Below are 27,139 nucleotides of genomic sequence, written 5' to 3' on the forward strand. Positions count from 1 at the left end.
TCTTTCCCTCTCGCAAGCTTCCTCCTGGAAGCGCGTGCGCGTTGCTCGCCCCCTCCCTTTTCCCCGATTCCTTACAAGAGGCGTTGGTTCAGCGGCGGATCTAAATGCTCTGCCGCCGCTTGATCGCCCGCTCGCCTTCGAGAGCCTTTCCTGCGTCGCCGCTCCCCAGTGCGCAGGCGCCGACGTGGTTCCGTCACCGCGCGAGCGCCCTCCGCCTTGCTGCCTCTTTTCGCAGCCGGCTGAGGAAAGGGGGGGAGGAGGAGGCGGCGGCACGCAAGACCGGGAGGAGGGGGTGGGAGTGGAGGAGGAGGTCCGCCGCGCGTGCGCAGTGCGCTCTCTCCCTTCAGCGGCCGTCTGTGCAGGGAGGAGGAGAAGGAGGAAGAGGAGGGTGGCGGCAGCAAGAGGAGCGAGAAGACCCGCGTCAGATCGGCTGTCCGGAGGGTCCGTCCCCCGCTACCCCCCTCTCTCTGTTGGGCCAGGCTGCGCGCGTGCGGCCGCCGCCCCCTCTCCTCCTCCTGTCAGCGGCAGGGGGTCGCCGCCTCCCCTTCAGTGCGCGCGCGCGCTGGGCCTCCCCCTTTGCTCCAACAGCAGCAGCAGAATCCTCCTCCGCCGCCGCCTCCTTCGCCGCCGCCGCCACCTTCGCCTCCTTCTCCTCCACTGCCCGCCTCTTTCGCTCTTTCTCCGCCGCGATGCCGGAGAAGCGGCCCTTCGAGCGGCTCCCGGCCGAGGTGCGCCCCATCAACTACGGGCTGTGCCTCAAGCCGGACTTGATCGACTTCACTTTCGAGGGGAAGCTGGAGGCAGCTGTGGAGGTGATACTGGGAGGGTGGGAGGGAGGGGAGAAAGTCACTGTGTGTGTGAAGGTGGTGGGGAAGCTGCTGATGGGAAAGGGCGTGAGGGGAAGCGCAGGGATGGGGATGCCAGAGGGTTATCATGGGGGGGGGTATAAGGGACTGGAGGGAGGGGCAGGGAAGGGTTGAGGTGGGTGCAATGGGGCGCGTGATGGGAGCTGCGCTTGGAAGGCCTTGGGATGGGAGGGTAAGACAATGTATAGCTGCTGGCGGAGGGTAGGGGCTGAATGTTGTGTGTGTGTTTTTTGGGGTGGTGGTGGTGTGCAAGGACAGGGGAGTTGTTGGAGGTTGTGATACCACATGAGTTTTTGAGACACTTTCAAGATTTAATGAGGTTTTGCTACTCCCTTTTTATTTGTTTAGGTGTCTGCACCTTGCTTTTCTCCCCAAATGGGGGGGAGGGCAAGGCAATTTGCAGGTATCTTTCGCCCCACCTATTTTTTTTTTTTTTTAATCCTGGCAGCGACTGTGCAGGGGAGATTAGACCGAGAGCGTGTGACCGGCCCAGAGTCACCCAGCAACTTCCATGGCGAAGTGGGGACCATGAACCTGGGTCTTCCAGGTGTTAGTCCCCTGCCTTTGAACCTCAGCACCATGGGATGTATGTGTGTACCTTTGTGTCCAAGTGGGACTGAAGTGCACTGAAGTGCAACAAGAGAAGTGGTCGGTGGGAGCAGCCTTGAAATTCGGAGGAGAAGGAATTGGTGTGGATGAGTCACACAGGTGGTGGGAGAAAGGGGCTGATTTGGGAGTTTTGGGAGTTCTGGTCATTGACAGGTAGGTGGTGGTTGCATCTGTGGATGGTTCATTATTTTTTGGGGGTGCATTGAGCTAGTGTTGAGGGTGGTCGCCCCAGTTCCTTGGAGAGTTTATGTTACGTGTGTATATTTGGGGTGGGCCTCTCTACGTGAGGAAGAAACCCTGCTTCACACACCAAAGTGCTTTCAGGGTTGTAGAGAGAAAAGCTGCTGATCTCATGTGGTGGGGAAATGTATTTTCAGAAGAGGACCCTGGGGATTGCTAGTGCTGGGGAGGGGGGGATGAACAGAGAAAAGTTTCTCTAAGGTGGGAGGCTGCTTTCTGCTTCAAGGAGAACAGGAAAAGGTCTCTCTTGATGAGGAAGCCTAACTCAAAAGGTAGGAGAGCTCTTGTAGGATTGAAGGAAGAAGAATCCTCACTGAGCTTGTCTTTGTTTTGGGCTGAGGTCTCAACTGTTTGTAGTAGTCTTTAAGGTTTTGGATGCATGCATCATCTTACTTCAGGTGTTGGGAAGGGTTTCCTAGGAAATGACTATTAAGGAAGTTGCTCCCTGGGCCTGTATATCATGTGACTTTATTTTTTTATTTCAATATACTGGAGAAGAGAACCATGAGATCTCTTAGGATGGAGGGGTCTGTGTGTGTTTTGGAGAGGGTTAGGATCAAGAGGGAATTGGATAAGCATATGGAGCAGAGGTCCATCAGTGGCTATTAGCCACAAGGTATAGATAGGAACTCTTGTTCTGGGGCAAGTGATGCTCTGTATTCTTAGTGCTGGGGGGAGGCAACAGTGGGAGGGCTTCTAGTGTCCTGGCCCCAGTGCTGGACCTCTTGATGGCACCTGGTATTTTTGGCCACTGGTGACAGAGTGCACTGAGCCTTCCTCTGAATTAGAAATTCCAGTTTGAGTTTGAGTGTTGGAGCATCATATGTTTGTGTGTTGGCAGGGGGGGAGAAGACCATGTACATTGCCCTGAGCTCCCTGGAGAAAAGGTGGGGTGATAATGTGAGATGAGTGAGGCTGTCATTCTTGGAATCATAACAGATTATCATTGTAGGATGTTGTTACTGTGGTGTCGGGCATAATGGGCTTCCTTGACAGGGAGAATTGGTGTTTGTGAAGGTGCTGTTTGAAAACTATTTTGCAAGGGGATAGGTTTGAAGGAGTGACCTTGCTAATGAGAAGGATCTGTGTGTGAGAGGCAGTGGAATTGAAAGAGTATCTGAATTGATTGTTGTTGCTTATATCTACAATGAGTTTCAAGGTGCGTTTGCCTCGTATAGGTTGAGTTCAGTGAATCTACCTTTAGGAAAGCTATTTTTTACATGCATTCTCATCCTATTTTGTGGCATTTTCTCTAGAGTCTTGTTCATCATTATCTACCCAGTGTCTTCCATGTGAAACTCTTAATTTTAAGCTTATCAGTATGTGTTGGTATTTAAGTGCTTCATTCCTTTGATTTTAATAGATATTTATCCATTATGTTCAGCTTTTACCAAGTATTGTGGAGTGTATTTTGTTCTCCTTCCTCAAAGATGGGCTACTAATTTCAGTAGCTGAGCAATGGAACGATACTTGGATAAAGTTTCTATGCAAAGTTAATAACATCTTGCATCCCTTTTGGTTCTTGCCTTGTGCAGACCTGTAGATGAGATGGTGGACATGCTTCTGAAATTAGAGGTATTAACCTTATCTGTGCTTTATGCAGCACAAAATCCTTGCTCTCTTGACTTTTTGGGATGATAGAAGAAACTTTTCTTGCGCAATTGGTGCATTAAAGAATGCAGGTCTCGCTAGACCTCATTGTGCTATTTCTTAATATAAGATTACTTAAGTGGATATGAGACATTTTAAGATACCAGGAAGAGTCTTAGTTCTCATAGCAAAACTCTTTGTCATTTAAAAAAACAGTTCTGAAATCACATAATAAATAATGAACATGTCATGAAGTAAGACTAGTTAAATCTTTGAAGACATGATTGGGTCATGCTGGTTCAGTTCTGGTGTGGTTGTATCTTGGAAATAATGGCATGAGATGAGTTCTAGAGTGTGCTTTGAACTTTTCAAGTCTTAGAAAGTAGCTGTCGATGAACTTAGGTGACTTAATATGGAAGAAATATTGGAGTTGTGCGTCTTTTTCCCCCTTTTCCCTTGCAGTCTCAGTGGAATGGTTTTACTCAAGGTTTGTGTCCAAAAAGCTGTGTCTGGGTGTCTGCCCCCCCCCCCCCATTAGTCAGGTTTTACACACACATTTAGCCATGGACCGTTTCCTAAGAATTACATTTATATTTATCAACATCTGTAATCCCACCTTTTTTGCCAAACTCAAGGCATTTTACAATCCAACTGAAGCTGGCAGACAAACATTTAAAAACCAAAACTTCATGCAAGGAATAGTACCAACAATAAGCTTTTGGGTCTTCCAAAGATATGTAGCACTCAGTCCAGTTTAATAGCTATCAGATAGCTGTATTGTTTAGTGTACTGGGTATATACCATTGTTGGGGGGGGGAATCTCTTACTTGTATGACTCAGCAGTTTTTAGGTTCCAGCTTCAAATCATAGGCATGTGAAATTATTTCACTAGGAGCCTGAAATTATTTCAACCCTGGCTCAATGCTACTGGAATAATTTCAGTAGTTCCTTAAGTAGAATGCTTTGATGCTGAAACATCAATACAGACTGCCGACAGGGATCAGGTAGTTTAGCCAAGACCAAAAGTCGTGGCTAGAATGTTTCCTTTGTTACCTCCTCTGGTTCTGTAAGGAGAAAAGTCAGGGGGAGGGGGAGACACTACTGCAAGAACAGCCTAAAAGTTAACCACTTGGCATGAACTAGATTTTGCAATAATTTTGCCTTCTTAAAGGTACTTGCGAACTCACTTATTTCTCAGAGGGCATGATGTGATTGCATGGCGTTCTGTACTTTAATTGTAGGTTAAGCTTGAGTGTTCAGAAGAGGACAGGCCCTCACGAAAATTTAAAGCTCAGGCAGTTCCCGTAAGTTGTTTGGGGTGAAGAAAAAACCCTCTTGTTTTGCCCCTCGCTAGATTTGTGTCTCAGCAGGAGTAAGTTTTGCTTTGAAGAGTTCTGAGAGAATTTGGCTACACAAGCAGAGATTAGAGAACACTGCAAGGTGACCAGTAAATACCATGGCGACAACTTAGAGCGGAAAAGGAATGTGAGTGCCGAAGTTGCCGAAACGATTCTGGTTTAGAAAACAGCACCAAAAGAGAAGGGCCCCACAGACAGACAGTTGGGGAGGGCGAGTGAAAGAGAATGAGGCTATAAACAGGAGCCACCAGTGCAATTAAATTGAGAACACAAGCTTTTAAAAGCAAGTATGGTGTTCCAAGAAGTGTGGTGACACTTGCAAATGGTGGGTGTTAAATTAGAGTGGAACGTAGCCAACTTTGAACACTGCGTATTAATGATTTCCTAACCACCTCGCTGTAAAGGTTTTTTGGCCAATTATTCTGCCACTCTGTGATTGGCTTTTAACACCTTTAACAATTGTTTCAAAGTACACTGGAAGTTGTGGTGCATTTGAAAGAAAAGATAATAAAATTAGCCCCGTTTTATCCTGTTTGAACCCTGATTAACATGGAAATGACCATGTTTCTAGTACCTGTAGTAGCTCATATTGTTTATCTAAAATGTGGTCGGGCAACTTAATTCAGAGCTAATGCAGTTGGCATATACCATTAACATGAATTTGGAATGCACGCAATCCGCAGCTGATAGAAATGCTGAGCATATGCTAGGGTTACTATAATCGAGTATTCTGAGAGCACCCTTTGGAAATCTGAATATCGTCTGCACGCTTTAAAGAATCGTCAGTCATTTGGGCTGCATCTCGAGCCATCGCTAGATGTTGCGTTCTCATTAAAGTTTATATTTAGTGCTGTCTTAACAAAATGCAACTTTTTATTATGTTATTGTTTCTTCAGTCGTATAACAGTAAAAATATTTGCTTAGCTAGATACTTGGGGATGAGATCCAGTGTGTCAGGCGTCTGTTCAGATTCTAGAATCACCATGGGGCCTTGGAGTATCCTTGGGTAAGTTGTAGCCATTCTCCAGGCGCAAAATGGGAATGCTGGTGTGCCTATTTCAGAGGGTTGTAGAGGACATAAGTGAGGAAAGGTGGTGTTTAAGAAGTTGGATTCCTCTGTTTTGGTGTACTCTGGCGCCGGTCACACGGGCCGGAAAATGCGGGGGGGAAGCGTGGCTGTTTGCCCCGGAGCAAAATAATGCACGGCCGCCCGATCACACGTCCCGTCAAGGTCCCATGGTTAGGGCGTGAGGTGCTGATCACACGGCTATCCTGCAGCATGGCAAAGAAGCGGCGCTGCGCAATCACACCAGCAATCGCCAGGCGCTGCTTCCGTGGTAAACGGGGATATTTTTTTTCTCACCAAAAGGTGAGCATGTGCATGATCGTTTGTGCACATCCTGTGAAGACTTAAAAAAAAAAAACTAACTAGTTTGTGACGGGACTAGGACGGGACGCGATCAGACGCCCGCCCTTGCCCTGAGTTTTCAGGAAACTAGTACATCGTAAGTACTAGTTTTTTACTCCGTATCTTCGGCACGAAGCCATGGGTTAGCCATGGATGCACTACACTTCCCAGACGCAGTGTGATCGCGCCTGGAAAATCTGCCTGTCTTCCGTATCTTTAGCGCGGTAAATGCTCCGTGTGAACGGGGCCTTAATTTGCCTAAAACCTTTTGTAGAAACCATACTCTGAAGCAAACAGGAAATTATTTACAGTGTATTAAATTTCTCTACCTTTCCGTTTGAGGGCAAAGACAAAAAAGCCTGATTTACTACAAGCTGCTGAACCTTCAACTAGACTGATAATTGGGAGACGCTTGCCAACTCATAAGGCCTGATATCAGCATGGATTAGGAAGGCCTGAATCTTTTTGGTTACAAAGGTGGTCCCATACTAAAGGTATAGAATAAAATGCTTTCCCACCAGTGGTTAAAGAGATGCAGTGTAGCAAATAGTGAACTTTGACCAGGGAGGCCTGGTTTGAAATTCCCGCTGAGCCAGAAAGCTCAGCTATGTGACCTTGGGCCAGTCACTATCTCACAAGGTTGTTAGGGTAAAAATGGGATAACCCCATGTATGCTGCTCTGAGCTGCTTGCAGGAAGTGTGGGATACAAAGGGTAGTAATGATGAACTGAAGTTAACTGAATGTTGTAAGAAGCGTTTGCTGCTCTTTCCTGTTTCCTCTGCTGTAACTTCACTTGCTTAGCGGAAGGACCACTGAACAACTAAAACCATAATGTTGTTAACCAGCCATTTAAGCACTGCATTAGCCAAAAGGTCAACAATCTGTCAGCAAGCGAGACTTCTAACAGCAGTCATCCATTGGCACAGAATTTCCGCTGGTGACATCTATGACTCCTCTACTTCAGACAAGAAATGTTAAACGGTCCTTGTAATCTTGGGACAATGAACAGCTGAGCTTGTGAGCTTTGTAATTGACCCTTTTACATCTATTCTTCTACTGCGCTCCTTTGTTGCATGCCAACTCCAGAGAGTAAGAGCCCTTTTTTCCCCATCAGCAAATATTTGATTCATACTGGTACTGTAGCCAGTCATGTGGTCTTCAAAATACAAAAAAATGAAATATGCTTATTTTGCAGGTTTTTAATTTTGGCATGGCTTACCTTTCATTTCTTAAGGTAGCTTGGCCTCTTTGGAACCTGCTTTGTTCTCATGGGGAAGACTTAATAGTACTTAATAGTAAATTGGCGCATAACGATTGCCATGTCTTTAAGCAGTGACTGTGCTTGCAGGTTAGCAGATTAAAATAATTTCCTGTCTGGGTGGCATGTAGCTAAGGAGCAATTTAGGGAGCGTTCTACTTTTTGTGACTTTTCTGCCATAGTAAATCCGAACTGTTGGCACGCTGGCAGCAATAGCAGCAGTAGCGTGCCAGCCAGCTTCTCGGAAGTATCCCTCTACTTCAGTTGCTTTTTGTGAAAAGACTGTAGAAAAGCAGTTGTCTTGGCAAGATGGCACGTTGGCCATGGATACTTGATACGTTAGTATCTTTGTAGAAGAATGCTGAAAGTAAAAAGATTTACTGTGGATTTGCTCAGAAGTTGTAAACCTCCCCCCCCCCCCCCCCCCCCCCGAACTTGACATAAGACTATAGTAAGACCATGCTGGCAAGCTGCTGCCTTTCCACTTCTGGGAAAGTAAAATGCTTTATTCAGATAACTGTATAATCACCAGTCAGGCTGTGGCATTGATTTGACTGGGTAGCTCAAAAACGAGGGGAGCCAGTTTTTGAATGATTCTTGTGGAACTGGCATAAAGAGTTTATAAATACTTGGTAATCATTGTGTAGACAGGACAAATTGGGTATGTTTCTGTATATGTGTGTGTCTGTATTTTTGTTTGCTTGGGGCTAAAGCAAATACTAAACTGTTATTTTGCGAAATAATCAAACAATATGGTATGGGCGACTCGTGAAAGATTCACTCAAACATAGTCGCCTGCCCACCTTATCTCTAGGTGCTTTATAGCAAGCAGGCAAGGCTGAGAAGAAGATAACTGGATCTCTTTACTTCACAAGTGTTTATTCTGTTGTAGGAAAGGATTCATACATATAGCCACATGCCCATGGTTGGATACAGCCAGCTTTTTCACTCAATCTTAACCAATGTGTCAGTACAGCCCATCCCATATGGCTTTTGTCCATTCAAGTCCCATGATCCCCAGCATAGTCCTTTTGGGTGGTCAAAGAGGGGCCCCCTTCCCTTTTCCACCAGAGGAAAAGCTGGCTGGATCCCAGGCAGCATATTCTTTCATTTTATTCCTCCTCTTGTTAGAACAGCTTGGTTCCCAATCTCCAGACTGGGACTGGAGGTCTCTGAGAATTACGACTGATCTCCAGCCCATGGAGATCAGTTACCCCGGAGAAAATGGTTGCGTTGATGGGTGGAACCTGTGGCATTATGTACCCTCCAGGCTCCATCTCCAAGCATCTAGGAATTTCCCAACCTGGAGTTGGTAACCCTACTGAAGAGAGAGATGCTGGGCATAACCGGCAAGGGTTTTTACAAGGAAAAAGAATAAATCTAAAGATTGCTGGCCAAGTTTTAAAGAAGGTGTATAATAGCTATCTTGCACTTGCAGGGTCTGTGTCCAAATCTCTTTTTATACTACTATTCCAGAGTCTGTTCTGGATTTGTTTTCGTGGAACAGTTCACAGTCAGGGTTTGTGAGGGTTGAGCACTCGGTCTCCTGTCTTAGCACCCCTGTGCTTTCTGTAAGCGCCCTGCTGAGAGAGGGGAACCATTTGTCTGTGAAGAACTTGGGGAAGGAGTAGTTTTAGAAGGGAGAGGAAGGGTGATTTCTGTGCTTTCCCATTGTACTTTCAGAGGAGATCACCGTGACATTGAGGTGGTCCTCCCAGCAAAATCCTTGTTGAAGGGCAAGTGCCCTTCCCTAAATTTTCTGTACATGCCCTAGGTTTTAGGTAAGGGAAGATTGGTTGTGTCCACTATTCTTTTTCAGGCCCTTGTTTAGAGTATTATTCATGAGCTAGAGAGCCCAGCGTCACTTTCTCCTTCCCTCTGTCCAGAGCTTCTAAGAATTGGCTGCTATCTCCCTTCTGTGTGCCAGGTTGGAACATCAAAGACACTTGGATGGTTTGGTAGCTGTTCTGCATTTGTGGCATTTCCATCCCCTGGAAACTTTGTGGACCCTTTCCTTTGAACATATTTTTATACACGTGTGAGACCTTTCTATCTAGGCAGGCATTTGGTTGCTGTGATTCAGTATGTGTGGGGGGTGAGTTGGGAGAGGGAGGTATTTAATTTCACAGCGTTTTGTTTAGCTACAGCCCTGACCTGGCTCTCTGAGGGTAGAGCCTGCTGTTGTCCTAGCTCGGCAGTAACATATGCTGATAATATGTGAGATCCTCAGTTCAGTTCCTGCACTCTCCTCAGGAAGGGTCTTGCGTAGCAGGACTGGAGAAGACCCTTACCTGAGGTACTGCAGAGGTTTTGAAGTCCAACGGCATCCGGCTAGATCAAATAATCTGATCTCTAACAGGAAAGCGAATTGTAAGCATATAAACCCTCCCCCCATAGAACACAAGGCTTTAAGGTGTGAAATGCTTGCGTTATGGTTTCAGGCGCTTGAGGCATTTGCTGTTATGGTGTTCTCTCATTCCTTCTGGAATATGAGTGTTAAGGTCAAATTAGACATGAATTAGATTTGTAAATGGGCTCCTTATATCCTTCACATTGCAGGCTTAATTTGAATTGGGAGGCTTTAAATTCTGTGTCCCTTTTATGATCTGAATTGCTCTCCCCAGCTCTGGTATTGTTTGGCCCATCTGGAAAAATAGACAAAAACATTGTGCATCACCCTTTTGGCCCACTCACTTTCCAGAACAAGGGGAAAAAACCCCTGTGTAATACTTCCTTATTAGGTCCAACAAAAATAGCACAAAACACTGTGCACGTTTTGAGCTCAGCAGAACATCAGGCTATATGTTACAAAAAAAAAATTAAAAATGGAAGAGGGAAAGAAAAAAAAAGAGCAGAGTTTCCAGGTTAAGATTTTAAGACCCTGTCTTGGCAACCTTTGGAGCTGTTAGTGGCTCACAGGCTCTAGTTTAATTGCTGTAGGTGTTAGATTAGGACATTTGCATTCTGGGAAGAAGAAGCAAATAATGGAGGGCCATCCCCTCTGCCAGTATAGAGTTTAGGAAGGTCCAGAAGTCAAAGGTAAAAAAAAGGTAAACATACAGAACCATGTGGAAAATAACACTCCCCCCCCCACACACACACACCACCAGTGACCCCTGCTCTATGCCCAGAAGAAGGCAAAAAAACTCCAGGACCCCTGGGCCAATCTGGCCTGGAGGCCCTACATCCAGTCTGAATTGGGACCCCATACAATTTCAGTTTAAAGTTTAAAAAAATCCACAGGATTTGCTGTGCAGATCACGTTTTTCCATCTAGTTTGGGCTTCATTGAGCAAGTATAGTTTAGGAAGCATTAGGACAAGTTTCTGCTGTGTGGTTAGGTTGCCCGAGGAAGTCCTATTTACTACCGTGTGTGAGTGGGGGAGGAGAATCCTGCCTGAAAGGTTAGACAATGGAAGGACCTTTTAAACCTCTTCTTTCCTTTTGGCTCTCATCAATCTTCTAATTTGGCTGAAGGACATCCTGATATACTTAGTAAAGTTTAACCTATCTTTGTTGCTTTTTATAGCTTGCTTGTGAAGCATCTGCCGGGCTGGTGGATCTTGCTGATTAAGGGTTGATTTTGTGTTTCAAGTGATTGTGTTCAAGGTGCTGAACATCTGCTTTTTTGGTGTGTGTGTGGTGTTTTTTTTGGGGTTTTTTTGAGAACATGCAAATGTATTTGCAGCCTGACCTGCTTGAATGTTGAAGGTAAAAGATTTTAATGTTGCGGTACGTGTTTTTCCTAGTGGTTTATTGATTGTGCAGCAGCTGAAGCTGAAGAACCACTTTACTTCCACACACCCAAGGGGTGTGTGTGTTCCTTTTTAACATCAGCCTCCCAAAGTAGCTTGTGATTTGTCATGGAGCTGTGATGTTCAAAGAGGAAAACTTTTTTTAAAAAAATCCCACTAGGTACGCTCAAGCCCTTGGGCACAACCTAAAGTAGCCTTTGAATCCCAAGCGATGTATACTGCAGGCCTGTATTTACGGTTAAGATTCCACTGGAATTTCTGGTATTTTTGTTTTGCCTGTCTCCTTGCTTCTGTTTCAGATCTTTGCTCATTCGGCCCCCCCAGGCTTTTAACTTCGTTCTGTCAGCTGCACTAGTTCTGTTAGTTTAATAATGACTTTTGCATAGAAAGTGATTTTGACTGGGAGTGTCAATCTGTCATCTAAATGCTGCAAAACAAAAGGACCAAGTGGAGTTGAAAAAATTAACAGTACCCTGTTGCTGTCTTTTGTGTTGGCAGATTTACTGCTTGGCTACTGTAATCCATGCTGGATGCAAATCAATGAACCAATGTGGTTGTCTAGATAAGGGCTAATAATTACTCTAGCTGCAAGTGTTGGCTCACAGATGGATCTTACAAAGGCCTTCTCTGCTCTTTACGTTCATGGGCGGGATTCGTATTTTTTGGAGAATAAATAACTTACTCGCAGTGCAATATACTGGAAGAGCCAGCTGCCTAGCATGACAGTGAAGTTTTCCTGGGTGTGATGTCTGACTGCGACTAATCCCCTGAGAAGATGGATATCCTCTGTATCTCTCCTCCCCCTCCCTCCTTGCTTCGGTTAGGCCTGGAAAGCAGAGTACATGGACAGATTCTCTGTTGTGATTTCTTTGGACTTGGGAGCCCAAGGGCAGCACTGATTGCCGTGTGCCCTACCAAACGCTTGTCCGGGACTGATTTTACTAAAGCAAATGACACATTATAGGATGGATTGTGGGTTTTTCATTTTTCAAACATAAAATCTTCTCCCCCTCCCCTGTGCACCCTTGGGTGCTCACCAGAAAATTATTAATTTCCAAAGTTCACCCCCCCCACACACATACTTTTAATGCAAAATTTGCTCACTGCCTTTTAGGATGCCTGACATGCTGAGTAGCAGCTACAGAATCATGAGGGGTGGAAGGGAAATTAGCCTACTCAAATCCCTATTTATAGTGGGAATGGGAGGGAGATTAGGGTTGAGGTGAATGATGTGCCTGCTAATCCTAATTCTCCATCACCTATGCAGAATTATATAAGCTTTTAAAGGCTCTGGCTTCTGTGAAGTTGACTGTTGGACTTGGGGAAGTTCTGAGGAAAAGTGGAGATAAAAGCATAATCATACCACAGTCTTAAACTTCAAAAGTGGGAGAAGCCATTAACAGTCTATTGGGGATGGGGGGTTGTGTTCCCAGTGACCAACTCTCCCATTCAGCAAAGGGGGAGGAGAGTTAAAACCCTTCCTTTCTGTGTGGTATCGTATTCAGGCTTGGATTGATCTTCTTGCTCGGTAGTCCTGCTTGGATCGATTTCTCATTCAGTAGTCAGTGTTATGCCCTGACCTGCATAGCTCAGGCTAGCCCGATCTCATCACATCTCGGAAGCTAAGCAAGGCCAGCCTTGGCTAGTATTTGGATGGGAGACCACCAGGAAATACCGGGGTCGTGATGCAGAGCCATGCAATGGAAAACCACCTCTGAACATTTCTTGCCTTGGAAACCCTATGGGGTCACCATAAGTCGGCTGTGACTTGACGTCAACAACAACAACAACAACAAAGTCTGTACTGTAGTACCAGTTTTTGGAGTTTCAGGGTTAGATGAGCAGGAAGCTTACTTACCCAGCACTGGGACTCAGTGTTGCACTGTTGCTCAAGAGTTTTTCTTCTCTCCATCCCAACCCCCAGTTCCTAAAAGGGGCAATCTTGACTAATCTTCTGTAACTTGGAAGGGTATTGTTTAGCTACACTTCTCTAGGAGCAGAGTCCCAAGGGAGATTAGCTCTGGAGATCTAGCTACCTTCATCCATAATTTCTGTGAAAAAGAGAATGTACTTCAGGAAGAATATAGCATCGGGAGATTTTCTGTCCCATATCGCTGGAGAAGAGAGCCTAGGCTGATGCTGTTAAGAGCTTTAAATATCAAAACAAGAGCTGTAAATTTGGCTCAGAAACACACCGGCAAGTATGTAGATGCTTTAGGGTAGGCATGATATGAGCCATTGTGTTGTGTACTGATTTGTCGTTTCTGGGCACTCTCTACTCTGAGTGGCTTCATAGAAATCAGACTGGGAGATTACTGCAGCACAAATCAGGGTAGCCAGATGACTCAGTGTTTCTGTAGCATAGGATGAGCTGGAATTGGGAAGTGTGCACTCCACCCCACAGCCTTCATGCATTCCATCCATCTGGCCGTCATCCAGACATCTGGGAACAGCAGGGCATTTACCGTGCTCTTTGCAATGCTGCACCTATGGGTCAACGTTGCTTAATGAGCAAGCTGGGAGGATCCTTATGGAGTTATTTGGGTTAGATATGTGCTTAGCCTCTCCTGGGCGCCATCTTCTGTTGCTCACCCAGGTGTCCGTTCAGTATAAATGGATTATGTGTGATAAGAAGCCTGAAAATGTAGCCAAAGCTGCAGAAATTATGGATTCTCTTGAGGAAGATTTGGGGAGGGGGACATACTTGACCACAATGAAACAAAACTATCTTCGCTTCTTCAGGAAAAATGTTTACCTCAGAAAACCAAACCCTGTGAAGCAAGACTCCTCAAACTAGAAGAGAACCTGAGGAAAGGAGGTGTTTTAATTTAAGAGACTTTTAAAATTTATTATTTTATGAATACATTTATTAAAACATCTCCTTGTGGTTCAAGGCAGCTTACAATAATACTTAAAAGCATTTCCAATTAAAACAAAATAAAGTAAGCCCCAAATCTTTCCCTTCTTCCACAGAGCCTCAGGAAGTCCAAGTCTATGTGAGGAAACTGGTTTCTGGATTGAAATTTTTATTTTTGGAAGGGGCAAGCTCCGCAGTAGGGTGTAGACTTTTAAATGATAAAGATTTGTCTACTGCTTATATGTTGCTGTAAATGTTTAGATGTTTTCCAGGGTTTGGCAAGGCTGATGTGGAGTACATTAACACATTGGCATTTTTTAATAACACTCAGTAGCGGAGCTGATAGGTTGTGCGTAGGCTAGGTTATGAGCTTGTTTGTGTTTAAATGTTTCATAATTTAAGCAGTCGCTCTATTAAATGAGCTTTCCATCCCTATTCCATTGTCCAATGGATATAGAGGCTTTCCATTCAATGAGAAGCACTTGACACAGAGAGTACTCCATCTTTCCGTGTTACACCTCTGAGGACGCCAGTCACAGCTGCTGACGAAACGGCAGGTACTACAGTGCCAAGACCATAGCCATACTGCCCGGAAAATCTACAGCAACTAAAGAAGCACTTCTACTTCTGACTAGGGATTCCCTATTACATATACAGTATGCTGAAGGAAGAAGCTTGGGTCTGTGTTCAGTTTGCAGCATTTGTTTCTGAAATAGTGAAGTCTGGACCACTTCCACTTTAAAAGAAGTTCCTGTATCCTGAAGTTGTACAATCTGTCAGATTTTTATCTTAAGGATGACATGATTATTTAGCTTATTGAAGGTGGAAATAAATGTTTTTAATAATGAACATGCAATTTCTGCTGTGGTTACTTCTCTTTATTTTACTCATGTAAATATTACAGTAGCTGCTTTCCAGAAAACATTTTTTATGCCATGTAAGAGGCTATCAGCTATATTAATCACTTACTGCATATAGCCTTTTCCTTACTGTATCTGCTTCCCTATAAGCATCAAATGTCTGCATTTCAGATTGGCCTGCAGTACAAAAAAACCTGTGTTGGTGGCTGACTTTACGTTGTTCTCAAAAGCAAGGATTTAATCCTGAATCCATCATATACGTGGAGCCTCACTGAAATTAATGGAACTCTACTAGGATGGATGCATTTGGATATCCAGCCTAAATTTCCCCCCTGCTTTTCCTTTTTTTAAAGGAGTCCTTTCATCCATTTGTGTAAGCAGAGGATCTCCTTTGGATTTTTGTCCCTGTTTTGCAAGAGTGTAATAATAGTTATCATGAACACACACTTTGTATAATCCGTGGCCTGTGTATATAATTGGTAATGCTTCATTTGTGGGTCTTGGAGGCTGAACATTACATTAACCATTAAATTGGTTCCTATAAATGGAATCTGGCACTTCACACATTTCGTAATGCATGTATCTGAGAGAATCTAAAAATAAATCACACTCACACTGTGGCAGTGAGTTACCTTCAGAAGTAATCTCTCATGTTGTGTTACGCCTGCACATGTACGCACATGATATGTTCAGGCATGCTTAGTGGGGCTCTCTTGAGGTTTACTCTTAAAAGGCATGTGCAGAACCATTCTCTTTGAGTGCAAGTGAGATTGGAAATGTGCATTTGCTTATATCAAAATTTTTAGGAAATAGATTGAAATTCTTGACTGACCTGAGCAAGTGGTCTACAAACGTGCTTGGACCAGGTAGAGAGAAGTTCAGATTTCCTGGGAGGCATACGTTTTTGCACAGGTGCTGATCCTGTAGCAAACTGAAAAATATTTTGTAATATCAGGTTTCTTGGCATCCAGGTGACCATACTTAAAGGAGTCTTCCACGTCTGTCGTTGCAATCTGCGGTTGATACTACACACATGCATGTAGATCCCAGGTGGCTCCTCTGTAATTTTTTGCAGTGTCAGCAGCTAACCATGTGATGTGGTGGTGGTGGAAAGTACTGTCGAGTCACAGCTGACTTATGGCGACCCCGTAGGGTTTTCAAGGCAAGAGACATTCAGAGGTGGCTTGATATTGCCTGCCTCCGCATCGTGACCCTGGTATTCCTTGGAGGTTTCCCATCAAAATACTAACCAGGGCCAACCCTACTTAGCTTCCACGATTTGACGGGATAAGGGTAGCCTGTGCTATCCAAATCCAGGTAACCACATGATGTAGGTGCCATAAATTGTTGAAAATGCCGCCGAATCTTGCATTCTAAATAGGGGGCTTATGTGAAAAATTGCAGTTAGTAGTCACCTTTTCCCACTCGAATACAGCTGGCAGGGCTGTCAAGTAACTCTTCCCCGCTGCTTTCATGCAGCGTCAACCAAGAATGTTGGAACAGTTCCTTAACAAATCTCTCGTTAGGAGTTGAACAAAATAGCGATGTAAGGGGTATGTGTTGACTGCTGGCTTTGGCACCTAGAACGTTCCTCCAGACTTGTTGGAGCACTTGATATTTATTTATTTAGAAAGTGTATATGCCACCTCTCCAGAGAAACCTGCCCATGATGGGTTCATAAAGGGGAAACGATACGATCCTAAAACAGCTTAAAACCATTAAAATTTACTAGGTATAAAAAACCCCTTCTAGAACGTAAAATAGCATAAAGCATTGAGCAACCTTAAATGATCCTGTAAAACAGTCTTCAAGCTCGAAGCTGTCTGTAAAAACCGTGTTAAAAAGATCAAAATGCTACCTGAGGACCAGGGTGTGCATGTACAGACCTAATTATTAACTCGGGCGTAGGGGTTGTATCCTAGTTCCCCTCCTTCTAACTATGAATTTTGTTTTGCCCCTGCAAATCAGGCATTTCCCTGACCCAACCCAAGCTGGTGCTCAGCCTTTGATGGATCCCACCGTTCTTCTGAGGAGTTCAGAGTGGGGTGCATGATCCCCCCCCCACTTGATATCCTAACAGCATTCCTGTGGGACAGATTAGGCTGAGCGTGTGACTTGTCTAAGGTCATCCAGTGAGCTTTATGACTGGATGCAGGGCTATTTTTGGGCAGGAACGCACAGGAATGGAGTTCCGGCTGGCTTCAGAGTTGGCCACGCCCACTACAGCCAAAACCTCTGTGTGCGTGGCTACAGAGGGAAGGCCTGGAGAGTGACCCCCCCGGGTGACTCTTGAGGCAGGGGGGCCAGGGGGCCCCTGGAAGGATCGAGGAGGCATTTAAATGATTCCCTGTGCCTTCCCTAACCTGTCCAAGGGTCGGCTTGCCTGGGCTCCCCGTAGCCACAGGGCGCCCGGGCAAACCAAGCAAAGGCATGGGGTGTGGCTGAATATGCTAATGAGCTGTACTGTCGGGGGTGTGGCCTATTATGCTAATGAGTTCCTGCTGGGCTTTTTCTACAAAAAAAGCCCTGACTGGATGTCATGGCTGAGCTTTGTTCAGTGCGTCATTGTGTAGCATGGTATGATTTAACCCGTGCTGAGGTACTGAAAGTGGTATAGTCTGAGCAAATGAATGTTGCTTGCTTTTGTGTTATCTATATATCACAAAGTAAGCTTGATCAGTTGGGTTTGGCACAGCTGTTCATCCAGAAGAAACTGTTACTTGTCCTTCTGCTCACTGTGGCCTTTTTTGGTACTTGTTACAAGCAAGACCCATGAGAAATTATTGGGGCGGGGGGCTTGGTGGCCCCTGCATTTGTCTACTCTTGCAATGTCTCTGATTCTCCTCCTCTGTTGACCCGTACAGTTGTCCATTTCCTTGTCCTTTCCCCTGCCTGCCCACTCATCTGGTTCTCCCCCATCCCATCTACCCAGTTTCTGTCTGCATGCCTGATTTTGAGGTGGTAATGATTTAACTCCCCTTTTTGAACTTTTTCTGTAAAACAGGATTACCCTGTGCTTGCCAGAACTGCTAGCCTAGTTTGGAGTAGTGCCTTCTTGTGGACTTTTTTAAAAAATCTGTACGATGGAGTCATCCATTGGTATAAAATGTACGGTAAATATTTAGACCAGAGCTGGATAGCCCAGTCTAGCCCGATCTCGTCAGATCTAGGAAACTAAGCTGCAGACAATGGCAAACTGCCTCTGAACTTCTCTTGCCTTGAAAGCTCTACAGGGTCGCCATAAGTTAGCTGTGACTTGTCAGCAACACAACAACAGCAATGTTTAGAACTGGGGTTTTTTTTTTTTATAACTTTCTGTAACGCTACCAGTCTTTGGAGTATGTGTGTGTTCCTTTGCATTGACATTACTTGGCAAATTTAGTTCCTTTTCAGCATCTTGGACTGGGGGTGATGTGAACAGTGTTGAAAAACAAATAATAAAAGGGAATGTGTCTCTTGCAGGTGGGGCAAGCAACCAATCAGATTGTGATGAACTGCGCTGACATCGACATTATTACGGCTTCCTATGCACCGGAGGGAGATGAAGGTAAGCGGAAATCTGGATGCAGGTTCTGTATGTCGACTCACCAGATGCAGTATTGACTCAGTAATAAACTTAGCTTGCAGCTAGCGTTTCCCGATTGTTTGCCATGGTGGCTTGAAGGCAGCCTGTCTGCTACATCTCTCGCGTCTTAAAATTTAATACATGGTTTATGAATGTGAAATTCTTTCAAAAAGTGAGAATGTGAAAGTTTTAGACAATATTATTATTCATTAGGCCACCCTCCCCTGCAAGCAGGGCTCAGGGCGGCATACAACAGAACAAGTACCATAAATAATTCATGTTAAAAACCAAGGTTAAAATACCGCTAACATATCAGCAAATAAAACAATACACTTCCCAAGATGGCGGAAGAGAGATTTTAATTTCCACAGGCTGCCTGGTAGCGGAGGGTGTGTGTGTGTGAGAGAGAGAGAGCGCCAGATTTTATACTGTCTCGTCGCTGTCCAAATGCCTGATGGAATATCTCTGTCTTGCATGCCCTGTGAAAAGGTAGTAAATCCCACAGGGCATGGATATTGTCTGTCAGAGTTCCACCAGGCACATGTAATAAAGGCACATAGCTCATCCTAGTTTTTTCAAAGAGGATCCCTTGGCTAAAGAGTGAGGGCTTCGGTGCCAGCATATTCCCCCTGTAGTTAGGACTGTTGAGTACTTTATGCCAAGACTACAACCACCAACCTGGATTTGTATGAGTACTCCACTAGGGACTTGAGCCTTCTTTTTCGGCTTCTTGCCTAGGACTGCAGAATGGCCATTGCCAGGCGTCTGAGTGGCCTCTATGCGTAGCTAATAAGTTGTTTGGTTTAGTGGGTCACAAGTTTGTAGGCCTCCCATTTGGCATGCCCTTTAGATGGCTCAGAGGATACACTTCTTGTTTATGCTTGCCATCTGACTGGTTGCCAAATTAGGGATTGGGAAAGGCAATGCCAGTAACCTGTCTTCCTTTGGAATACGCGAACTTAGTGTGCTTGTATGAATCATCTTTAGCTTCTCACTCTGTAAGAATCCTTGCAGAATACGTACTCTGTGGCACAGTCTGGTTCAGATTGCATCAGTTGACCTGTGCATAGGGTGGTACTGGTTTTAGGATAGACATCCTGGCTTTAAAGGCTGGGTTAGGTGGCCCGTTTATCACTTAGCACTCATTGGTCCTGTGGCCTTGATGCAGAATAGCTAAATAAAAAGGTTGCTGTAAGTTGGGGTGTTCCCCACCTTTTTGAGCATGTGGACACCTTTGGAATCCCGAAACAGTGTGCTGGACAACCACAAAATGACCACTGTGGGAGGCGGAGCAATCCACACACACAGAGGAAGTCCAAGTGCCGGGGGCAAGAGGAGTAAATGTAAAAACTAAACTGGGAAAGAGGAGTCGGAATAAAACCAACACTGTAGTGGCAGCTGCCACTGAAACTATTTTAATCTGCACAGCCAATCAAAAGCCCTACTGGGCAGAAGGCAAGCTGACCCCGCCCACTTTCTAAAAACACTTGGTGGGCACCAGGAAAAGTATTGGCAGGTATCGTGGCACCACATTGGCTACCCCCTGCTATAGGTCATAGAGAAGGTCCCTGAGGATTCAGCAGACCTGATTTTCTGATCAGCAGTACAGCAGAATAGAAGGAAGAGGTTCCCGCTTGTTAAATATTTGTAACCACAATCAAGTCTGTAGGAACTTGGGATTCTTTGGGATTCTCATTCACTGCAGGAGTCAAGGTGTAATGGATGTCTAAAGTGAAGTGGTTGGAATGTATCAAGCAAATAATTGGCTTTTGTGGTGTTCAGATTTGCTTCACTGGGCTTGTGCAAATGGTGTTGAGATCCAGTTGAAGTTACACTGTTCAGGAACTACGTTCAGACTTCCTAAAGGAAGAGTGCCCATGTTAAATGAGTCGGCCCTATTTGTTCGTTCTAATCAGAGGTAATTCTCTTGAGGTTGGAAGTTCTGACTTAAGCTCTCAAACGAATGAATCTGATAGAAAAACATCAACAGCGCTCATTATTAAACTAGTTTACTGAACCTGTTCCCACCCTGACTTCTAAAAGTTTGAAAAGCCAAGAACACAATCCATATAAATACCTTTATTGGGACCCTCCCAATGACACATCATAGTGCACAAGCTTTTGAGTTCCCCAGAACATTTTGTCAGGTCAGATGTTGCACAATCAAAAGAAAAAAAAAGCAGATGTTAAGCAGATTTTTAGATTGTGGTGTTAAGACTTCATGCTGGCTATAGTCTATTTGCTGATAGGAAAAGAGAATTAGGTCTCAGGTTTCTGCAGACCAGGGGCCATAAAAGCAGCTGGTAGTAAAACAAAGTCCACAGTAATGATCCACCCCCCCCAAAGTCTCTAGTGTCCCCCATGAACCAGCAGGACTCATGAGCCTTTTGGAAATGAAGAAGAATACAAATCCCTTGAAAATCATTGTGTTCAGAATGGTGCTGCAAGGCGTATGTAATCAACTGAAGCCAAATTATATAGCCATTACCTTGTGTTGCATTTTCAAATTCATGCTGTCTTCCTAATTCCATTTGCCTCCCAGTGTCACATACCTTTCTTGATTGGCTGAATTCAGGTCTCTTACAAGTTGTTTATAGCTGTGTTGGTCCAAAAGTAAAATCCAAAAAGCAACAAAATGCCATCGATGTGATGCCTTTTATTAGGACCACTCCAGTGATACCTAACAGTGTGTGAGCTTTTGACTTCCCCAGAACACTTCTTCAGTTCTGGAACAAAATTGCTTTGTAAGCAGAAACTACATAAATTCTGCTATGCATCATTTAGCATTGTTTCTCAAGACAGATAGTTATGCTCCTCAGATAATAATCTGATGGTAATCCCTGGCCCTAAAGACATCTGGCTGTCCTGGACCAAGGCCAGGGCCTTTTCAGTCCTGGCCCCAGCCTGGTAGAACTCTCTGCCAAACACCATCAGGGCCTTGCGGGATCTTATGCAATTCCGCAGGGCCTGTAAGGCAGAGATGTTCCGCCAGGCTTTTGGTTGAGGGCGGTGACGCTTTACATCTTGACGGGCACCTTCCTTCTATTCTTCTTCTCCTCAGGCTGTTTTTATTTCGTCCCCCATACTCAGGAGGCAATCAGAGGTTGGAAATGGGAGAAAATTGAAGTTTTTGCCACTTGATTTTTTAAAAGTAATGTATTAATATTAGTACCAGGCAAAAACTTCATTTCCTGCCAGAGTGCAGCAGAGCGCCGCTCTGGCAGTAAGGAGCCTGGGGCGGCCCCCCCCCCCCATTCCTGGCCTGCCTGCACCATTCCTGCCCACCATTCCTGGCCTCCCTTGCCCTCCCCGTATATGTCATGGCTGGAAAAGGGAAGGGGAGGCGGGCAGACATGCTCGCCCCTTTCCCCTGAGCCTCTCCGCTTTTGCAGAGAAACTCAGGGGAAGGGGGGGATTTGAGTGCCTTTCTTTCCCTTCCCCAGATAGGGAAGGGAGAGAAAGGCATTCTAAACATGCTTGGGTTCTTCTCCATGTGCCCCGCAGGCAGGGAACCCAGACATGCTTGCCTGCCTGCCCTTTGTCAGGAGTTGTGGCATATGCAAATAAGTTATGCAAATGAACTCCTGCACCTCTTTTTCTACGGAATGACCCCTGATTAGTACTATCCGTATTCATTTATAGTTTTAATGTTTTTACCATGTTGTATATCACCCATAGCCCTACAAGAGTAGGGATTGGGTGTTTTATAAATGTAATACAATAAATAAAAATAATCCAGGATCCTTTTTTCCAAAACCACAGCTGTACAAACTGTAGAGTAAGATCCCATGCTTTGTGGCATTAAGGGTACGGTTTAGGGTTTTGGTTTTTTTTAAGGCAGGATCTTAGTTTAGTTTAGAGTGATAAAGAAAAAAAAAGTGTAGAAATTATTCTGGATGGAGAACCTATTTGAATGTGGTGGCAATAAAATGGAAGTAAATGGGTGTGTGAAGAGTAGGAGTATGTGAGAAGTGTGCAGTTCTGCCTGGGTGAGCCGCTTGAGTGGTGGTTCTGCCAAGTCACTCACCCAAGCAAGCGGCAAACTAAGTCTGACTAAGAGGATGGGAAAGTTCAGAATTGCAGGAGGAGTTCTGGAAGCAGGCTTGAACTTTGGTCATATGACGTATTGGGTAACTTTAGAGACGTTGCCCGACTGAGGAAATTTGCAACATCTGCTTGTTTAACTATTGATCATGGCTCTGGTAGCTGTTTGTTCATTCTCCAGAGCACGACCTGCTTCCTGTTTCCCTCCGCTGGATGTATTCAGATGACAGAATATTTCTGGTGTACTGACTGTGGCGATTTCCCTTTCACTGGGGTCATAGCAGGTGGACTTCTCCAAGGTGCCAGTGGTGCACCTCACATGTTTGATCAGTAATCCCTAACCTTTGATCTTCTACCCCTTCCCTGGTATGCAACATTATCATTAAATGCCTCCTGTTTATTTACTTAAATCTTTGTATGCTGCCCTTCCCACCAATCATAGTGGCTTACAAAGAAACCAAAAAACCCTGATTGTGCAGGTAAAAACTATTAAAACAGGTAAGAAAAAACACAGCTGTACACCTTTCTTTCAAAATAATGTCTTTAAGAAATTAATTCAAAAAATGCCTGCCTAAATGTAATGGCCTTGCATTTCTTACAGAAGGCCTGTTACACCTTTTTAGGGAGGGTGTTCCATAATTCTGGAGCTGCCACTGAAAAAGAATGAAATTGTACTGTCTGTGACCTCACGTGGTCTTCTTAGGGCTTTTACTCTTGCTAGAATGAATGCCCATTCAACAGAGGTCTTAAGAGGCCGCTTTTTGCATCTTCCCTACTCTGACAGAATTTGCTCTTGCTTCCTGGGGTAAAATCTATACAATTTCTCATATTTTATTGGAATGTCCTCTATATTTTAACTTAAGATCTTGTTTCATTGTACCATGGTTGGTGAATTTCTACAATTCTAATCTATGCAGGGTAGCCCCCTTCCTACTCTCAAGATCAAAATCCTAATATAACTTTGGATGTCACAATTTTTTTAAATTCCTTTTGTCTTTTGGGAGATGAATGGAGACTATAAATGAAATTTCAGACTGTTATACTGCTCAAGATACTGAGCCGTAGAGCTTTTATTGGACAAAGGAAAGGACGGGAACTGTACTGCTTGGAGGGAGGGATGTGATCCTCAGTGGATCTAAAGAGGCCAAAAGCTCATAGCAAGTAAAAAAAATTGGACATGAGGACAGCACTTCAGAAAAGGCAAATTTTAGTATGTAAGTATATGTCATACTTTGACCCTGGCCCAAAGCTATGGTGGGGCTATGCCCCCCCCCCTTTAAAAGGGACAGCCACACAAGATTTTTGTCTGAAAATGCTTTTTAAAACTTATTTTAAAACTTTTTTTCAAGGTGTGAATCCAGCTGTGCATGCATTCAATGTAACATGAGAATTACTTGCTGCACATGGGGTGTTTTGGGGTGGGGTGTTGTGCAGCCCCACCAGGAAAAAATTTGCCCCACAAGCCACAAAATCCTAGGTACGGGTCTGCCTTGACCTGGATAGCCCAGGTTGGCCTGATCTCATCAAATCCTGGAAGCTAAGCAGGGTCAACCCTGGCTGGTATTTGGATGGTAAACCACAAGAAATACCAGGGTTGGCAAACAATGGCAAACCACCTCTGAACATCTCGTGCCTTGAAAACCCTGTAAGGGGTTGCCATAAATCCATCCACCATCCAAGTAAATGTCATATATATGCAGGACTTTGATCTCAGGCATGCGTTCGGTGATACTCTTGTACCATTGGCCAACTCCTCAATGTTGGGTTTAATTTCTGTTTTCTGTGGCACTTTAATGACCTGTGGAAGAAACTAGGAATTTTATCCTTTGTATGTATGAAGTGAGTGGTATTAAGTGGCTGACTCTTGATTGCTGACAGAACTTGTTGTAGATTTGCTGGTGGCAAGAAGAGGGTATCTAAAATCCCAAATGTTAACTCTGGAAGAAAGATCTGAAAACCCCAATAAATCCAGAGATTTGGGCATCAGTGTTAAGAAGTGGTTTAAATTTTACAGTAAACCTTTCTGCCAAAGAAAATGTAATAAAAATGGTATTATCAGTGGCACCAGTCACTCTATATGTTGGCAAAAATTTACCAAGGTGCTAATGGGGATTGTTGGGTATGTCGCCAATTTTACACATATTTGGTGGGAATGTAATAGAGTGGTAGAATTCTGGAACATGATTGCTACAGTTATCTCTAAAGGTATAAGGAAGGAGTTACCATTATCCCCTGCGGTTTTTTGGTTGAGTCATATGGATTTCCTTTCTAAGGATGTTCATGAACGTGGTCTTAATACTGTAACATCTTCAAGGTTAACATTAGCTCAAAATTGGAAGAATATAATTCAGAAGAGGGAGGACTGTTTAGAAATATTAGCAGAGTGTGTTCACTTAAGTGAACTAACCTGTTTATTACATGGCCAAGTGTCTGATAAACTTGGAAAACTGAATTTCTTAAAATCTAGAATGAGAAGATAAATTTGAGTCTGTATAATTGATATTTATAACAGCTCTGTAATATGTACCCTGTGTTTTACTTCTTTCTGTGTATTGGATTTATTCCTATTTTCTTCTTTTTTATCAAATAAACCTTTACTTACAAAAAAAATCCCAAATGCCCCCATTTGTCCCACAAGTTCTTAATGTACCTCTAAAATGTGTAGATAATTCATGGGGAGGCATATAGTCCCTATTAAGACTCTTTGTATTCTTTTTAGGCTGAGTTTCTCTTCTCCGCATCTTCCAAAAAGTTTGCACTTCACACATTGTTTATAGGGAATGTGGAACTTGTCTATCTTTTGAGTCTCTTTGGAGAATAGTTGACATTTTCCTTGGTACTGGCCCTAGGCAGCTGTTGAAATCTGGTGCACATTTTTAGAGCCCTTCAGGCATAAGTGTTAAGAGCAAAAGCTGGATTTGGGTGGCTATTCTACTGTTTGCTATCTTCCATCTATATAAAATTTCCCATTTTGAATGGCAGAAGGAGATATCCTCCCTGCTACTGAATATCTGTGCAATCAGGTTTCTGCTTGCCTATGATCTAGACATGGTTAGCTTCTTCTAGTGGTAGCTGGTATGAGCAGAGCCTAAGTATCAGTTTCTTACAATTGCATCTGCTTTGTTCAAGTCAACCCATAGTAGAGAGCTTCTTGAGGCGCTTGAATTCTTCTTCTTGGGCAGGTATGTTGTGCATTTCAGAAAGATCCAAAAGACTGGACAGATAATTCATTATCTGGTAGAGTTCAGATTTATGGCTTCCTTTTTCCTCCACAGGCGAGCTGGATCCATTAAGACTGTCCTCCCTAGGCATGTGATGGATCAGGATGGTTTCTTTTCAGCACTTAGGATTTTCCCACCTTGGTTGTTGACGATTCTGTGGAGGCTCTGATTAGTGTTCCCTCTAAGCCAAGTTAGTGTGAGCTAGCTCAGTTTTTTAGCCTCCGGCTCACACACTAAATTATGTATCGCTCGTTCGCAACTTTAACGCCAGTAGCTCACAAAGTAGAATTTTTGCTCACGAGACTCCACAGCTTAGAGGGAGCATTGGCTCTGACCACTCTCTGAAATAGACTGTTGACAAAATTGCCCCAAAATGCCTTCTGCCTCCAGACAGAGCCAGGTAATCTCCCGGGCTGTTGATCACCCCAAAGTGCCCTGTGCCCCCGGACAGAGCCAGGTAATCTCCCTGGTTCACTGGAGAGCTGCTGACAATGAATTGGGAGGGACAACAGTGCCGCTGGCAGAAAACTTGGAGTAAGACTGATCGAACACTATGTAGAGCCCATATTAGAGCCTATTCTTGTGACAGTGATGACTCTGAAAAGCCAATATTTCTCTGCCACCATTGCATCGGCACGAAATCGTCCAGATGAGCTGTTTTGTGTGGTTCAGGGACTTTTATGTCATTGCCCTAAGGATTTGGACTCTGATCACAGCAGGCCATCATGTGGTCAATTGGCCGCTTACTTTGCAGACAAAATCGCTCAGATCTGCTTTGCGTTAGATGCTGGCATGGATGCATGGCCAGATGATGTACCTTTGGCACCTGCTTGTCCAATTTATATGGATGCTTTTCAGCATGTGGGTTCTGAGGATGTGGACCGCCTGTGTTCCTGACCCTTTCCCTTCCTGGCTGATAGGAAGCTGCCAGAGGGAGACTGTCTGAGTTGGGTAAGGGGCATGGTAAAAGCTTCCTTGAAAGTGGGAGTTGTGCCTCCTGTGCTCAAAGAAGACAGTGATTAGACCTGTTTTGCCATCCCTGAACCCTACTGTGTAGGAGAATTTCCAGTCTTCTGTTCTTGGGCAAGGTACTCGAGTGGGTGGTTGCCTCTCAGCTCCAGGAGTTCTTGGAAGAGACTGATGGTCTGAACGATTTCAGTGTGGCTTAAGGTCTGGATTTTGAACAGAGTCTGCTTTGGTTGCCTTGGTCATTGACCTCTGTTGTGAACTAGACAGGGGGAATGGGACCCTGCTGCTTCTGCTGGGTCTCTCAGCGCCCTTTGATTAAGTGGTTAAGTGTGCGGACTCTAATCTGGGAGAACCAGGTTTGAGTCCCCACTCCTTCACATGCAGCTGCTGGATGACCCTGGGCAAGCCATAGTTCTAACAAGAGCTGTCCTTGAAAGGGCAGTTCTTGAAAGAGCTCTCTCAGCCCCACCTACCTCACAGGGTGTCTGTTGTGGGGAGGGGAAGGGAAAGGAGTTTGTAAGCCGCTCTGAGACTCCGAG

The 27,139-nt window shown here is 44.5% G+C and overlaps 1 protein-coding gene across 1 annotated transcript in view; it reads left to right on the forward strand.

Annotated features, from left to right (window-relative positions):
• Positions 1–68: 68 nt before the first annotated feature.
• NPEPPS (aminopeptidase puromycin sensitive) overlaps positions 69–27,139 on the forward strand; it is a 120,934-nt gene continuing 93,863 nt past the window's right edge. Inside the window, exons 1-2 of the mRNA XM_015412462.1 lie at positions 69–812; positions 18,264–18,348. Of these exons, the coding sequence (XP_015267948.1) occupies positions 105–812; positions 18,264–18,348 (793 nt within the window). The 5' untranslated portion in view covers positions 69–104. The remainder of the gene's footprint in view (positions 813–18,263; positions 18,349–27,139) is intronic.

Source organism: Gekko japonicus, unplaced genomic scaffold (assembly GCF_001447785.1).
Source record: "Gekko japonicus isolate JY-2015 unplaced genomic scaffold, Gekko_japonicus_V1.1 scaffold8, whole genome shotgun sequence".
Lineage (NCBI taxonomy): Eukaryota > Metazoa > Chordata > Lepidosauria > Squamata > Gekkonidae > Gekko > Gekko japonicus.